Source organism: Gouania willdenowi, chromosome 16 (assembly GCF_900634775.1).
Source record: "Gouania willdenowi chromosome 16, fGouWil2.1, whole genome shotgun sequence".
Taxonomy (NCBI): Eukaryota; Metazoa; Chordata; class Actinopteri; order Blenniiformes; family Gobiesocidae; genus Gouania; species Gouania willdenowi.
In genome coordinates, this window is record NC_041059.1 from 20,563,446 (window position 1) to 20,581,933 (window position 18,488).

Sequence of the window (18,488 nt, forward strand, 5' to 3'; positions counted from 1 at the left end):
CTGGATAAATATTATTATCTGAAGGAGAGAAAAAGCAACAAGTTCAGTGTTTAATAATTGTTTTGCTCAGAAAAGTGTTTTTTTTTCTGTTTATGATGTGCTACCTTTAAAGCACTACATAATGACCTGGTGTCAATCTTTTGATCTGCCACAATAATGTAATCAATTTAAATGAAAATACTTCAAGTTGAGGGCTTTTCTACGCAATCTTTTTGGTGAGATTAAAAAATCAAGCAATTAATTAATTATGCTTTGTAATTAATTAATCGCTCATTTTTTTTAATCTCATGACAGCACCACTTTTAATGGATGAGGCAAAGGCAGACTGCTGTGCTTGAATCAGCCAGTCTGATGGAATGCAGTGAAACGTGGAGCAAGTTGCACTGGGCATCGTAAAGCACAAGGGGAGCTTGGCAAGGGCCGTTCAATAAGATACACTACATATCAGCCAATCAAAAAATACCTCTTCTGTATCCGAATTCTCTGACGCACCAATGTTACTGAGAGCGAGGATGCGTGTACGCACATGGCGCCGGGAGTGTAGTACAGTAAGCAGTGCCGGAAGTCCTAAAAGGCAGACACGCCCTGTGCGTAGGGCCTCATCTTCTATGGGGGGCCACATTTTGCGCATACACGCTACCGGAGGAGCACGTAGAGGACAATCAGTTCTCGCAGAAGGAGAGAAAAGATAATTGTAATGTGACTGTGCATTTGGGTGGTTCACAAAATAATTTTTCACCAAATTTTTTGCCAGATTGCTTTTTGCCTTGTTCCAGTTGACGATGTAAGCATCTGTACCAAAAAAGGAGTCAATTGCTGCACATTTAGTGGTGGCACACTTTTTCACAATGTTGAAGTTTTTTCTATTTTCAAGAATAGTGTTCTAATGTTTTTAATCATTTAGTATAAATACAGGAGAGACTATTAATGACTATACTCACCTTTATATCTATCAAATTTCTGGTATCTGTGAAAGTTCATTCTTTGTTTGAGCAATGAAAATAGTGAGAATGTGTGCCACCCTTTACTGACATTATTTTCGCAAAATTTTTGGTACAGATTTTCAAAATGTCAATAGAAACAAGGAGAAATGCGATCTGGTGAAAATCATATTGTGAAGCACCCTACTGCGCATGCATCGCTGCGATGATTGACAGCAGTCGATGTCTGACCAGTCAGAGGTGTGCGTCAACATGTTGTCCACCTGAAGTTGGGTTTGCTGTTGAAATAAAACACCTGAACTGCTCCTCATTAGAGAGGATAAGAATCTTTGACATGTCTTTGTTTAAACTGGAGAAAAAAACATTTCATTAGCCCTGAATAACATTTTATTGAATGTCTTGTTAACGTAATCTAATTGTATGACGGATTTCTTGTCTGAACTTCTTACCATAACAGGGTCAATGCAGACATTTGTCAGCACATCATCAGGGCCATCAAGCAGCAGCAGCAGCATACTGTAAATGCAGTTATCACTATCACTCCAAATGCATAACCAGCTGATCCTGCTCCTTACCATGACACTTATCACATGCTGAACAGGCTGTAAAAGGCACACATGCACATTTAGTTATATTTATCACTCAGATTTGTTTATTATTTTTACATTTTAAGTTATTTTTAATCATACAGCCAAACTACTATATACATATATACAGTAAATGTATTAATACTAATAAGAGTTGTCAAGTTAAATGCACAATAGTACATTACGGATGGTGTGAGATGGAGACAGCAGGGGTACTTGGATACAATTATTATCAATATGTAGTTTATAAAATCACTTTCCCTGTCAGTTATTGATATTTTCTGCTATTGTGATCATTAGTGCCACCTCTTTGTAAACCTGCATTAATACCAATGTAGACAGAAATGTTTTTTGTTTTCCACTCTGTATCACAGTAAAACAGGTGATTCTTAGCCAATTTACTGCAATGATTGTGCTCTAAGTCATTAGAAAATAATGTGGTCAGCACCCAGCCGTGCTGGAGAGAAGAAAAGTACTGCCATATACCGTGAAACAATTATAGTTTCAAATAACACCATAATGTAAATTTTGCGCCTTACCCCCCAGCACTTTTTTTTCATTCTGTGCATGCTGTGATGGTCAAACTTTTCTGCATTACTTTGCCACATTTAAGTAGGACTTTGTGTCTCGTATAATTTTATTACAACTTCTTCTTCGCAGCTAGTTTGGCAGCATGAAGTTCTTTCCTGGCACTGGCTGACATCTTAGAGTCAAACAAAGCATCAAAATAGTCTCGAGAGGACATTACTGTATGTTGTGTTTGTTTGACTGTAGCTTGTATGGTATTTTTAATTTATTATATTCAGTGCTTAGATATTTTTAGAGGATAAAAGGATGACAATGAGTTAATCTGAGGCAGAAAATGTCAGACTTTGCACATATGGAGACTACATAAAAAGAAGTATATTGCAACTTGATTGTTCTTCAAGAAATGTAAGGTTTATTGTCTTGTTGATGAACACTTCAAAAAAGTATCCTGTTAAACGAGGAGTAAACCTTTAAATCGGAGGACAAAACCACTTTTTTCATTTGGATTCCTTTTTAGTTCTGCGCGCACACACACACACACGCAAACACACACACACACACACACACACACACGAGATTCCAGATTTAACAAATAGGAATAAACAAAATAATTCACATTTATTTAATACACAATCAGAAAATATTTACCAATTTAAAACATAATCAAGGTCACAGAATGGAATCAATATTGTGACAATGATGGGGCAAGCTTGTGAGTCAGCACATCAGCAGCTTTAAAGGTCCCATATTAGGCTAAATTGACTTTTCTGTGCTTTAAAAGTCATCAAAGTACTATTTAGGCTTCATACACATGGTCAAAGTGTTTTTTTTCATTGATTCCCTCAATCATTAGTCAGAGGATGATTTGCTCCTTTCTTACTGCAGGGTGAGCACAAACACCTCGCTCTAATTTGATGACGCGTTCTCACTTTGATGACGTATTTGACGCGGCACTGAGCTAGAGAAGCCACGCCTCCAGGAAGCTCTCTGCCGTGATTGACATGTAAACAAACACGCCCACGAAGGTGTGGATTTCAGCGTCCTTCGCGCAGTGCTATGTGTGTATTTTCTACAGTCTATGCATGTACCGGTGAACGCCCCGCCCCCACGCTCTGTCTCGTGTTTATAAAGCAGCATGAACTCGGCTACGGAGTGGGTGGGAGGAGGGCGGGCCGTCCTCTGGCCCTATGTCACCTATGTGCGGGGAGGAGGAAGTCAGTGTCCCGTCTATAGACACGCCCACTACATGAATATGCATAAGTTGGCCGCAAGTTGCTCAGAAAGTGACTTTTCAGAGGGTAAAACTCTGGAAAACAGGCAAGTTTGGGAAAATAAACCTAATTATGTTTTTGGGGTTCTTAGAACAAATGGAGATGGGTGAAAAATAGCATGACATGGGACCTTTAAACAATCATTACACACATTTTAAATTCTGATTCTAAATAGCTTTATCATCTTTCTATTTTTTTTTTGCTGATTGAACCAAACTTTTAATTACAAAACTAAGTAGATCAAATGTTTTACATATTGTAAGTAAAAGTTACAAATACAGAGGCTGTCCTCTGCGTGGACCAATTTCCAAGAACAATAGACTCCCAGAGGAGTGACATAGCAAAACATTACAGAAAAAAATTAGTTTAGCCTGCATGTTTTCACACAGTCCATGGATCCAATTACGACCTCCTCATTAGCACAGTCTCTGCTCCTCGTAGAGTTGAGCAACCCACCACAGTCACTCTCCATCATCTCCTCATCTCCCAGCGGGTCGGTGAGCAGCAAGTTTAAACTACATGTCCTCATGGGATGCGTGTGCAACCTGTTTACAGCAGTCTAAGTGTTGTTGATCCTGTCGTGCTGTTATAAACACAAGTGATGGCTAAGTGTAGAGCAAGAACATGTTGTTCCACAGGGAAGCCACCTAGATGACCTGAACCAAGAAGGAGACATGCAGAGTGTTTTAAAGGAAGCAGATTGGGGAAGTGACGAGAACGAGTGAGAGAAGGAAACATGGAGAACAACATAATTTTCTCCTTGTGGTATTATTTTAAATGATTTAAGTATATAGATTAAAAAGCTAACAAATGCAAGTCTTTTGGTTGCACCACTGTTTTCATGTCATGTAAAGTAGGTCACAAAGATGATATTGTGATGTGCTCAGTTTCAGCACTTTAATTAAAGTGGAATTCTTCTATTTTGTTTGACCTCACACTGATCTAAAACTTGGGCTGATGAAACTCGCAGACACGCTGGAAAAAATTGAAATCCAGGTTTTTTTTTTTTTTGGAGTTCTGCAAATGTAGAGAGGCTCAAATTACAATATTAATATCCTTTTGGCTTCAGAAGAGGAAAAAATAAAGTTTGAAAAATAAATAAAACTCTGCTAATGAGTTTATGTAAGCCAAAATAAGTGATTTCACTGCTGTTCATTCATCATCATCATTGTACATAAAAAAAGCTACATTTGGAAATGTAACTTATGGCTTATCGTTCACCTTCCAGTCAACACATTCTTTTGCTTCATGCTTAGAAAACTGTAGGTGAACTTTAGGTCTGCCGCCTTGAAAAGGCCTTTTTTTTTTTTTAAAGGCACACCGCAGACTTTTTAACCTAAAAAGTTGATCCATATGAGTTATTTTAAATGATTCCTGACCGACTTTGGCCAGGTCATGTGACCTGCAGAATGCCTGGAGAACGTTTCACTTTACGGCAGTCACGTGACCACAGGTTCGGATATATATACTATAGTTCCGACGTGACGTCACAACAGACCCGACCCGGCGCCATTGCTGTGGGCAGCTGAAACGAGTTTAGCCTCTGTTTACAGCTAAAAGAGAACAATATGGTCGTTACGTGTAGGGTTAATGGTGCACTAATCGCCGTGATAGTTGAGTTAAACATGGATTCTTTAGTAAGGGAAGTCGGCAAGTCAGATCCATAACTTTGGGATAAGGATTGGCTCTAAGGGCTGGGGTGCAAAGCGGGGCTGGGCTCGCGCCGTGGCTACAGTCTATGGGCCCCCCCAGTTACAGGTCAACTACTGTCTGCATACACAATCAAAAGACAGTGCTGCTGCACTTGTGACCACTAGGGGAGCTTGCGTGAAAATATCCGGTCTAGCGCCCCCTAGTGGCTAAAACTTACACAGTGTGCCATTAAGTAAACATAGAATAAACTGCACTTTTTTCTTTCCTAATCTGAATACATGTAATTTAAAAGTTCAAGTAACTGCTTGTTTTATCCAATGAAAAGTAGATTCTATTTCCCGTCTTTCAATCAAAAGGCGCCATCGTCATAATGTTTAGACAGTCTGGTTTTATGGGCGTGTGATGATTTGTTGTCTTTACAAGAAGTCGGACAAAAACTCATCAGCTCAGGCAACTTAATTTGTTGGAGTGATCTCACTATTGCATTTTGGTGGTATTATTTTAATCTGAGCGAGGCCGACCCCACCCAAAAAGGAGAAAGAAGGCCCCTGTGTTGTCCTTTCATGTCCCTCGTTTGTTTGTTTCTTCTGCCCCTCAATCAGCCAATCCCTTTCCTATACCTTGTCTTCATTCTGTTTGCTACACTCTTTTCCAATTGTCTTGAAGATAATGTCTTCCATCATCTTTGCCTTTGTTTATTATTACTTTGTGGCTTTCAATTTTAGGAATGAGTTGAGCGTGTTTGAAAAAGTTGCATATTTTTAGTTTTTCACGTATGAGAAGGAGCAGTGATTGTGTTAGTTGGAGTATGTCTCACAGAAATATTGGTGTAGGCAGAAAATTGTCAGCCGATTTCTTGAAGTGGCAATGTCTACGAGGGCGTAGCAGAACTGCTATGATGTGTTTGCTTGTTTAAGGGCAGGGACCTGGATGGACTTCATGTTATGGGTTGTAGCACACAGTTTAACACACTCTTTTTATTGTTTCTTGTGCTGCTGTTGTAGATGCTGGTGAAAGAGATTAGTCTTGCTCAAGCCTTTTTGTAAGAAATTGTTTTCTGTATCATCTGTAGATTACGGTACATTTTTCACCTGCACATTGGATGGTTGAAATCCAGATAAAAAATAAATATGGAAAAAAACATTTAAACATAATACATCTAATACATATTTGAAAAGGAGCGAGAAGAGTAGAGCTGGGCGATATATCGAGATTCAAGATATATATATATATATATATATATTTTTTTTTTTTTTTTTATAGCTCTTATTTTAGGTGTTGCTGCTTTCACTACTTCTCAGAACAGCATGAAAAGCACAGTTTGTGGATTGCTGAGTGCGTCCTAACCCAGACCTTCCTCTAAACAAGCCAAACAACAGAATGCTGTCTCTTATAGGAGAAAAAGCCAAAAGTGGCACATATTGTGCAACTGTTTGTTAATAAATGTGCCTGTGGTGCATTTTGCATTAGGAAATTTAACCCAGAATTGTGTTTCTGGTGAGACTTTATTTGAAATAACACAATTGAGATTTATATCTATAATGAAACTTCTAAACTCCTACCTCTTCTCCTTAACTAATGAATTCCAACTACAATCTTCCCTTGTATTGAGAAAACCTAAATGTGATTCCTATTGAGATTAAAAAGTGATAACAATAGTAAGTATTTGACTGAGTAAAAGTCAAATAAAAGGATAGTTGTTCGTCCAATTGCAATTTTTTTCTTTTTTCTTTAAAATAATGTATCGCTATTGTGAGCTTATTATCGTGTATTGTATCGTATCGTAAACTCGCTTCATCGTCCCACCCTATTAGCAATCTATGATATGAAGATTTATTTTCATAATTCTTACTGAATTCCGTTATGTGATGTGTCGTGGGTTATTGCAGCTTTCATCATGTTCCGCTTGATATTTTTGCTAGCTGTGCTGTGACCAGTAAATAAAAGATTCATTACATCAATATTGCGACAGAAAATCGAAATAGAAATAGAATTTGGCTGTGTCACTTTGTACAGAGAGAGTGGTGTAGTGGTGGTTAGCCTCACATCAGGACGGCAATGGATGTTGATTTCTGGAACCCTTCTGTGTGTTAGTTTGCATGTTGTGCTTGTTTGTGTGTGTGTGTGTGTTTTTTTTTTTTTATGGGGCTCTGCGGCTTCCTCCCACAGTTTAAAAACATTTATATCACAATGATTGGACGGCCAAATGCAGAACCCATCATTTGTATGGTTCAATGAACCTGTCTCTTGACGATTGTGTGAGCTATTTGGTCAATTCTGATTCGCAGGTAATTTTTTATTTCCCGACATGTTTCGACTGTCAACAGTTCGGTGACCCTAAAGTGCAAACCACAACAACAAATCACTAAACACAACAACAATTCGCAAAACACAACCACAAGTTGAAAAAAAACACATGTTCTGTTTTTCTATGTGGTTTGCACCTCAGGGCCACCGTACAACTGCCAGGCTTTGTCAGGAAAGTTCTGTTGATCGCCTTTGATGTTTCCTTTGAAGTTTCACTTGACTTCCATGTAATAGTTCCGACGAGGCTTTTCAGGAAATTTTTATAAATTAAATAAAAATTCCCTGAAAAACCTTGTCTGAAAAAACAAAACCTAAAATTAACATACTATTCACAATGACCACGTTTACATGGGAGCTTTAATTACTCTTTAAAGCGGAATAAAAGTTAATTCCTCTTTAACCTGACCTTGTTTAAATTATTAAATTAAATTAAATCGGGGCTTTCGCCTTTAATTGGCCATGTAATGTTAGTACATTATTGGAATTTGTCTTCTGCACTTAACCCATCCCTGAGGAGCAGTCGGCAGCCATTTTGCGGCGCCTGGGGAGCAGTTTTGGGGTTAAGGGACTTGCTCAACATCCCACAGTGACGGCCCCGGTGAGGCTTGAACCGGCAACCCTCCGATTACAAGCCCAGCGTCCTTAACCACTAGGCCACCACTCCCTTGTAAACAGTTAATTCCTCATGCAAATTTAATTCCGAATTAAACTTAAATCTGAATTAAGAGGCTGGTTTATTCCGATTTGAATTCCGAATGAGATAATTCCTCTTCCTTGTAAACACTTAATTTGAATAATTCCGCTTTAAGTTAATTTGGGTCGTTCAGCGCTTCCGCGACTTGCAGCAATGACTGGTGACAACATAATCCAAGATGGCGGCAGCCCGGACTCCAACTGAGCCTATTTAATAAGAGCCTTAAAAGACATGGATATAATGAAAAGGGTGGATGGACGGAGGCATAAACATGCAAACTTTCACACGGACACACGCGGATTTATTAAACACACACGACCTTGGTAAATGGAGCAGGCTTCACCAGACGGCTGGCACTAGGACCCGGAGGCAGAGTAAATGCGTCCCCGTACTCTATTCACAGGCTGTAATATCACCAGTTTATCATTTTACCAGTTGTTAGCGCTACTATCTTTACTAGGGAGCAACTATTTATTCCTGGTGATTGTTTTGCTGGACTTTTTACCAGTGATTAGTTCCTATCTCTCTTCCGCTCCGTGTTCCAAACTGAAACCGTGTGTTATTGTCGAGCTTCAAAACTACAATCAAAATAAAAGTGAAAACAATTCTTATGTGTGGTGTTCTGTGTTACAATCAAATGTTTGTTGTGTGCTTCTCCCAATAGACGTGATGCCTCATGTTTGCCCCCTGTCCAATGAGAGCCTTCCCAACCCCCAGACCTAAAGCTGAATTAACTAAAGCCGAATAAACAGGTTTCCCATGTAAACCTCAATTCCGAATTTACTATTTCCATGTAAACACACGCAGAACACTTTAATTCTGAATTATTTAATTTGGAATAACATATTCCGAATTAAAAAACGTCATGTAATCGTGGCCAATGAAAGGAAAAAAGCACACATTGAAGTATCATAAAACAATCAGGCTTTGCTACTAAAGCAACTTATCCCTGTGGCAACCTAAAACCCAGATGATCATGAGACATAAAGCATCCAGTGCAATGTGCACACCGTCCTTGCACCTAATGTGAGCTGGGCTTATCAGAGGCACCAGTAGAACACCCCCATCCTTTGGCATACAGGCACAGCAGCTGAGGGACTTTCTTCAGAGGCATTACAGAGAAAATAAGAGCAATGCATGTTTAATTGAAGGTGACTGAAATGCTATTAAAGTGCTACTTCGACTCTATATAATGAAAAATTTAATTTAGAAGGGAAACCAACTCTAAGGGCCTGTTAGCTGCCCTGCTCATTTCCTGTGTAATATGGATTTTTTTTTTCTTTTTTTCATAGATTATTCTCTGAAGCATGAAATTCATTTGTGAAAATATATAAATCGCTATAGTTAGTAACACTTGACTCAATCTTAATTCTTAATGCTCTATTTCGTTTTTACACACTTGGTGTTATTACCTGACTACAATGAATCAAATTCTTTATTCGACTCTAATAGCCAAATTGCCTCTTGATTCTGAGATTAAACCTATCCTAATTATTCTTTCATTTTGTCTGGATTTTGTCTACGATTTAAAAATCACCCTGACATTTTCATTTACTCACTGCTAAGCCTTTGGAATAATGCAGACAGACATGAGCTCATACAGTGATAAGCAGTAGGATCCTGTCACATGGTGGACCAATGTTCTGTGACGTGTCTGTGTTGAGAATAGGCCCATGAATGTGTTTCCTTTGAGTGAGGTTTTGTTGCTGCCTTTTAGCCTCTTTCTCCACAGTGATAGCTGCTTTACTGTACTCAGTGTGTCAACAATACCAGCTGAGAGACAGCCTTCTGTCTGCACACTGCGTCTGCGAACTAATCCTTTAAAAAAAAAAGAATAAAAGGAAGCAAAAGAAAAGGAAGGCGAGCGGAGAAGTAGAGTTCTGCTTTGGTATGTGGAAAGTGGCATGATTGAGGCGAACAGAAGGGATGTTAAAGTTAAACTGTCAGTAAACAACGGAGGCAAGAGGGAGGAGAAGGATGCGAGACAGTAATTCACTGTTAAATGTTTTAAAATGTACTGACACATTACCTACATTGTCTGACTCTGACAGCTACAGAAATTGGAGTAGAAGAAGAGCTTCCCTTAGCAAGGCCCTTTGATCAAGTCTGTGTGGATATGTCAGTAACGCAAGTTTAAGGATGAAGATTTTGTACATTTGAATGTATTGCACATAAACTGTGTGCAAAGGTGTACTAATATATCCTACTGAAGTAGTACTGTTACTTTATTGAAATTGTACTCAAGTACAAGTAAGTCATACATAAAATACTCAAGTACAAGTAAAAAGCAGCTCAGTTACTGTAAATAGTACTCAAAGTAAAAAATACTTTATACTTTCACCCACCATGTTTATTTGGTAATAAATCTAGCTTGTGGTTCCCTTGCATACAGTAAACATCTCATGTACTGTATAAACGTTGGATGAGATCATTTATTTTGCACAGATGCCTCTCTATAAAATAAAAGGTTCGTCAAAATGTAAAATTTGTTTTTAAATTAAACAACACCAATGAATTTGAGTCAAAATTTTAAAAAAAATTCTCAGGCTCTAAGTATAGCTACATATATGAACTTTTAAAAATCAACGCTGTTTTGGCGTTATGCATTACGTTTAATCTGGTTGGGTGGCTATGGTTGTTTGATCATTTAATGTTTTTTGGAGTTTCACAATGTCTGTTGATCATTTTAAAACAAAAACAAAAAAAAATTATCAACTCAGTGACATTTGGGTTAGAAATGTAATTAATTACTTCTTTCAAAACATACTTAAGTACAAGTAAAATTACTAATTCTCAAAAAAGTACAAGTATCCATAGAAGCAACTCAATTACAGTCGCTAGAGTACTTGTAATCTGTTACTTTTACTGTTGGTTTGTAAAAACACTAATCACTCTCATGTTATATAGGTCCCTGTTTAGCGCCAAAGCAGCTTAATTGAGTTGTGAAATTTCCCATATTTCTGAAGGTGTGCAATAACTTTTAACATGTCCATGTTAGTTCTGAGGTGAACCCTAAAAGGATTGGACTACTGATGCTCCATTTAGAAGAGATCTGATAAATATACAGGCAAAGCTATCACCGCTAACATATTTTTTCAAATATCCTCAAAAACGTACATGTTTTGTAGGACATGCAGTCAGGGTATAATAGCTAACGGATAGTCTTTATAGTTATTTTTGCAGCTATTTTAGTTGTATTGATAATGATCAAAAATGCAAACAAAACATGTCAAACATGGACATTGCTCAATGTGCATGTTTAAAGTATTTTTCCCTTCATTCAAATTCCAATCTATTTATGGTAAAAAAAAAAAAAAAAAAAAATACTTAATGACGTCTTTAACACATTGCAGCATGATAACACCACCACTGGGAGGGGATGGCATCTGCCCTCTCATTTACATGCACTGCATACAGCCATACTAATGAGTGCTGGGGATGGACACGTGCTGCACTTTCTGGGTGGGGGGGGGGGGGCATGTGTTCATTCCTGCCTGCCTTTCTCAACACATCCTCAAATTTTAATTACACCTCATATATCCACTTACAACACATAAGGGGAAGTGCTTCTTCATCATGGAATGGAGAAGCACCATGACAGGGTGGTGGTGAGGCCTTTTTATGGTTGTGAGGTGTGTGGGTGGGGGTCCATCTTGGTGGTGTGGTGACTGGGCTTGGTGGAGTGGGGGGTTAAAGGTCCAATATTAAGCTATTTGTCTCCATTTGTTCCAAGAACCCCAACAACATAGTATTTGAGGTTTATTTTCCCAAACTTGCCTGTTTTCTGGAGTTTTAGCCCTCTGAAAAGTCACTTTCAGACCTCTCCTAAAAACAGGCTGTTTTTTGGGCCTTCATGCATATGCACGAGTGGGCGTAAACACACGTGCTGCTTCAACGTGTGTGTTTATCACAGAAGCAGAAGAGTAAATCATTAACAGTCGCTTTCTTCTCCTTCTCACCTCTTCTGACCACAGAAATAATCCATTTAAGATGATAGTGCATTGTTTTGTCCTATATGCTGCGTCGCATTGGGTCACAAACAGATCATCCCATAAAGGCGATACGAGACGATATAACGGCTGATAAAAATGAAACTGATTGTGAGCGCTCATGGTGCTCTTCAGATCATCTTTAAACTTAACGTAAAAATATTAACTGTGATATTAACTGTAATATCAACCTGCCTTTGCATTGTTTGTTTTACCTGTGAGTTAGTTTGAGAGGGAGGAGTTTACATTTTTATGTAGGGTAGGCGGAGCCAGGATTGTTAGGAGGAGGAGTTTCCCCTTTTTGCAAAATGTGGAATAACAAGGGAGGGAGGAAACAGAACTTTTTCAACTTTGACCCTCTGAATGAGGCTATAATGAGTGTATATCACTGTAGCAAAACTATTATAAAGTGATTTTTTCATAATACTACCCCTTTAAGTTGGTGTTTGTGGCCCCTTGCAGGAGCCGCAGCAGCCATTTGATTTACCTTGTGTATGAAAATCCATACAAATGAATTTGGCCCTCACCCTGTGTGGTCCCCATGTTGGGCACCTGGCTTGAGGCATGGTGCTCCTGGACTGATGTGACTGAGGCCTGCTGCAGTGGCTGGAAGCGTCATCTTCTGTTTTCTTGGCATTAAGGAACGGTGTTGTTGTTCTTGGACGGCGGCGACCCATCCAGAAACAACACAGGAACCCGTCCGGGGCATGGGCTGGCCTGGGTTCCCCCTGGGGCCAAATGCCTGGCGAGTTTCATGCATTCTGATTGGTTCTCTGACCTTTAATTGCAGCCCATACACATAATTCAGTTCCATTGAAATTTATTTCAAAATACAAGTAATCATATTGCAATCAGTACAAAATATATAACATTATGTTTTAAGAGTGGACTCACAGACAGGCCTGGGCACTTGTTGTAACATAACCATATAACTAATTGTTGGCTCCCGACAAATTCCTCTGTCATATTTGGAAGCACACATCTACTCCCTGTGTTTATCACAATCATGCAACATTCATTTATTTTTTATTTTTTGAAAGAAATTGCTACTTAGGGTTTGGCTAAAAATTAGACATTTTTAAAAATGAATTTGAAGTGAAAATAGGTTTGACTTAATGATAAACTCTTTAGAAACATTGTTTAGAGCAAACGCTAAATGCTAGAATAGTGCTTGATATTACTCAAACAATAAAAATGGAACTTAGTTTAATAAAACTACATATAATATTTGAGATTTTTGTCAGACAATACATTGAGGGAATCAGTGTAGTTAGTAACTACATAAACTATAGAGTGGGATTTGTTACAAAGACTAAAGACGCTCTACGGGCAGTTTTTTTTTTTTTTTTTTTGTCTTTCTACTGAGATTTTGATGGTGCATGTGCATATTTGAAAGATATCATACTTTTGGATCTTTGGCATGTGTGTGTATGTGATCATGTGTCAGGAGTGCTGTGCTTTTTGAAGGAAAACAGGTATTGGATTAATATCAGACTTGGCTCAGGCTCTATGTTGCTCCATGGCGACAGACTGTCGTTATCCTTTAATACCGACTCAAACCCGTTTAACTCACTCACTTACATTTTTGTAAAGACATGATCGAGGCACATGCACACTCACACATAGAGAGCACATGTGCCTTGTGCTTCTTGCTTCTCTCCTTTGCTTTTCCTGTCTCTTTCCAATGCTTGGCCTGTAATCGTCTCAAAGTGCAGCAGTATTCCATTTACTTTCCAGCAGTGGGACCAAAGCTGTTTGGCTGTTTTGGCTAAAAATGCCTCTAAAATCAATGCAGCAGACAGTGTTGTGAACACTGTTGTCATAGGGACCCTCAAGCCTGTTTACTCCCCTCTACCTAACCCTGCAGTTTGCCTGAATAGCTTATCATCATTGTCAGACAATCATTCATCTTTAAACTCAATATCTTCCTTTCCAGAAATATTCATCTTATTAATAAGCCATTTGGTTAGATGTGTTATTAGACTGCAGAGGTCATTTTGAAGCAATAAAGGCATTGAATGAGAAGTTTTTTGCACCAGAATGAAGGAAATAATTACAATAAAACAAGTTAAATGCACAGTTTGGTTTACATTCTCTGAAATGGCAAAATCATTCTGAAATGCCCAGTCAATCAAAATAGGAACTTTTTTTCAAAAGCATTGTTTATTTCTAGATAAATTGCCCAACTTTTGGTCTTTCTTTTTTTGTTATAAAAAACAAAATAAATACTTATTGATTCAAATCCTTTAAGTTGAACTTGGTATTCTAATCACCAGCAGACACAAATGTCAACTCTATGACAACAGGGGCCACAAAAATGTGATTGTATCTGTATCTGATTGTTATTTGGTTGTTTTGTCAGTTTTTAGTCATTTTTTGTGTTCTTGTTTATTCTTCTGTGATTTCCTGCATTTACATATGTTGTCGATTTGTGTATTTTTGGGGTCACTTTCTGTTTTTTGTTTTTGTTGTCATTTTGATTGACAGTTTGTGTCTTTGGAGCTATTCTGTAATGTGTTGTTGTTTGTGTTTTTGCCGTCATTTTGTTTGTTTAAGTGGTTGTTGTGTCTGTTTTTGTTGTCATTTTGTGTTTTTTGAGACATTTTGTGTATTTTAGGATTTTTTTGTGTACTCCATTTTGCTGTCGATTTGTGTATTTTGGGAGTTATTTTGTGAATTGTGTTCTGTTCCTTCATATTTCTTGAAATGCAATTTTTAGGGATTTGTTTTGGAAGCTGCACAAAATTAAATTTCTACACATGTAAATTATGTTTTCCTTTCTTCTTTTCAATTTCTGCCACTTGCAGCAGTCCTATGCTCCTCCCCCTCCACACATGGCTCCGCCCAGCCCTGGTACAACAGGAGGAGGAGGAGGAGGAGGAGGAGGAGGAGGTCATGGAGGAGGGCTAATGGAGCAACTTAGTAAGACCAACTTGTACATCCGAGGCCTGCTGCCTGCCACCACTGACCAAGACCTCATCAAACTCTGTCAGCCGTGAGTTCCAATGTTCTATTTATTATAATGTGTTTATCCCTGTTCTATTCTGTTCTGTTCTTTTTTATTTTACCATCTGCAATAACACACAAAGCCTCAGAGTGTAGTTCAATCCTGCTCCGTTCAGTTCATTCCTCATGAGTCCAACAGAAGCTTATAATGAGCATCAACAGTTTGCTCTTGACCTCTGTGTTCTTCCTCTTCACTTCCTCAGAGGAAAAAACACAACTCAGCTAAGCCTATAGCACATCCGTCCCCCTCTGCAGTGCGTCAGCTGAACACTCAAGGACAGGCAAACGCATCCTCGCATCCATCAGCACAGCTTTTATGCCTCTAAGACACTGGCTGATTCAACAAAGGTTCACGATATACACAGTATCTGGTATTAATATTGTAACTGCTACAAACGTGTCAAAATACCAGTAATAAAACATGGCTCTGTGAATGCACCCATTATTTTATGGCAGCAATTCCAATGCTATTCGCTACCCCTCTAAAGTTTTTAGTTGTAGTAATATTTACGGCTCTGCAGGATTAATATAGAAAGTAGCGGAGTGAAAAACTTGCTGCTGGTGGGATTTAAGACTCAATCCCTACAAACATATTAAAGACAAGAAGACGATCCAATTCCCTTCTCGCAGTCTTCTTTCTTTTATTAAAAGCCTCATATGTTACTGTTGCACTTTGTGTCGCCCTTGATATAGTTTCTTATGTGGTTATTTGAAATGTTCGATAACACTTTATAATAACACTTTAATAATAATAATAGATAAAAGATAATAAACTGTGAGAAAATATTCAACAAGCAATAAATAACTCATTAACTAAGTGTTTGTTAAGGATTTATAACTGTGCCTTATAGATAGCCAGTAGATCATTTACAAGCTGTTAACAATTTATAAATTACATGTTAACTGTATGTTAATGATTTATAACTAGTGATAGACCAATATCATCGGCCGATTTTTGCGTTTTTTACGTGTATCGGCATCGGCCGATGAGGGCGGCTGCGTTCGCCGATCCGCATTATTTACAGAGAGCAGAAATATTATTTTTTTTTACTTCTTCTTGTTCTACAGCACTTGTTTTTAATATTTGTTAAATATTTTTGACTTGTCATTCTTCCTCACCTTTGTTAATTTCAATAAATGTTCCTTTTTAAAAATTGAGACTCGTACCATTTGTTATCATCATTGTGTCATTTTTATGATGTAAATTGATGGAGCAAAAGTAGTATTGGCTCCAAATATCGGCTCAGGAAAATCGGCGGTCCGTATCGGTTATTGGCTAAGGCTGATGGAAAAAAAATGGTATCCGCATCGGCCCTAAAAAATCCATAGCGGTTTATGCCTATTTTATTTAATTTTTTAACTGATACTTAACTAGTCATTAGTAAGTAGTTTACTAACAGCTTATTCATGATCTATTACTAATTTATAAGGTATGCTGATATAATCATTAACAGCAATCAATAATATGGGTTTTAATAATTTTGTTGTGGGCGTCTGAGCCATTTTTGTGTCAGTATATCCCAGGTTTAAATTTTTTTAATGATAAAATGTGGTAAAGCTTGATATGAAACATATTTAATAATTGTTAACTACATATGTGTTGAACTGTACATAGAACTGTAACATGGTTCCCCAGTTTTCCCTTAAATTCTCATTGACATTTGTTACAGAATTTTCATGGCAATTACAAAAGTCAATGATCTAAACTCAATTACAATTTACGACAGCAACAGATTTTTAAAATTACAATTACAATTATAATTACGCCACAATTGTAATTAATTATCAAATTAATTATCAATTACACGATTACAATTATAAGTGACCCCAACCCTGCCAGCAGCCAAAACCTAGTCACATTTCTATGGATGGACAGCGATGTTATATAGGTTACTATACACTATAATAAATGCTCATTTGTCACTACAAGCATCAATGATCTACATACATTTCTAGCCAATTGAGTGAATCATTGTCTTAAGAAATAAAGGTATGTATAAAATGTGAAGACCCGCATTCAAATATATGCACACACTACCTCTGTTGTATTGCAGCACAAGCCTGAAAGCATTCTGAATCTGGGTGAAAAATGCGGTCCAATAAAAGTTTCATTAGAGGTCTGGTCAGTGTGCCAAGTGGCCAGCAACATTTAGGAAAGGTCATGGTGGGAGGGGGTTTATGGGACTGTTTGTGTTATTGGGCAGCAGTTGTAATGTTGGGATCAAATCCTCCCCAGCTTTTAGGAAGCAGTCTCCAGTGGTGGTTTCCTGTCACACAGCAACACAAGGTCCATTTAACACACAAACAGGCATTTCATTCATCCTCAGAGTTAAATTTATTGATAAATCAGTCCATCTTTTCCCTGCTGAGAAACGCATACACACACATTCCCCAGTGTCATTCACATTCTCACTGTTACCAAAGATGACCTCTGTCTATCATCCTCTGTCCCTCCTTGCAGTCACCCCCCCCCCTTCCCCCCCATTTCCTCTGTACCAGTCGCTTTCACTGTCCCCTCCTTCGACCCACCATCCCCTCTCTCTGTCTCGGTGCCAGTTCTGCGAGTGTCAGTGAAAAGTGCTGTTGTCAGCTGACATTTCCCATCACTCCCTTGGTCGCCCAAACTATGGACACACTTTTAACGTCTGGGGACAGAGCTGAACGTGAGCAGAATCCAAAGTACAACACAAGGGCAATTTGTCTCTTCCTCACACTTGTTGTCCGTCTGTGTTAGCGTCATGTCTGTTTCAAAACTCCTAGCTTTGCTTTGAAACAAAGCATTTAGCACCATTTGTCTGTCTGGTTTCAAGTCGTTTCGTTGAAAAGTAGCATATGGCTTGAATTTAGCCAAGAGATCAAATTAAGGCTACATGTTTTGCCGAGACTACACATTAAAAACGGGGAACCTGGGTCATGCAAACTAAAACCAAGGACTCAAAACAGAATGAGAGTGACTTATAGCAGCTAAAGTGATAGTGGCAGTGTGATCTATCTAAACAATAGTTTAAAAGCTAACAATTGTTACTGTTATCATTGAGCAAATCATTCTGGCTGATGAATCAGAGGTAACCGGATAAAGGGGCAGATTCACTAAGATCTGAAATTAAGGGTTGCTGCGAAGAATTCACTGAGATTGCGGCAATGATTAGTGCACATGCAGAAGTGGTGGAGACCGCCCTATTTAAATGAGTGTTTTGCTCGCACAATGTGGAGACGTGAGTGCACAGAAGCACACAATGACATTTGAGGAAGTTAAATTGGCGGCAGATGGACTTCTCTGTTTTCTGCTGCACAAACATTTAATCATGTAGAAAACTTAATAAACAAAGAAAAACCTAGTGATATTTTTCTCCCTTATTTTAATGTGGCTCTGGTCAGTCCATGAAAAATAGGCAGATTTGGACAGAAACCGTCCTATTGATCTGTCGGTGCCATTGATCTGAGTTAATGCAACAACACAGTCTGTCAATCAGCACCATTTTAACATGATCTACTGACCATCATCCAGCAGG

At 38.3% G+C, this 18,488-nt stretch overlaps 1 protein-coding gene across 5 annotated transcripts in view; it reads left to right on the plus strand.

Moving 5' to 3' along the window:
* Positions 1–18,488, plus strand: part of LOC114477558 (RNA-binding motif, single-stranded-interacting protein 3-like) — a 132,818-nt gene that overhangs the window by 30,794 nt on the left and 83,536 nt on the right. For all 5 annotated transcript variants that reach the window (XM_028469930.1, XM_028469933.1, XM_028469931.1 and 2 more), the window contains exon 2: positions 14,778–14,965. In XM_028469930.1, coding sequence (XP_028325731.1) covers positions 14,778–14,965 — 188 coding nt within the window. The remainder of the gene's footprint in view (positions 1–14,777; positions 14,966–18,488) is intronic.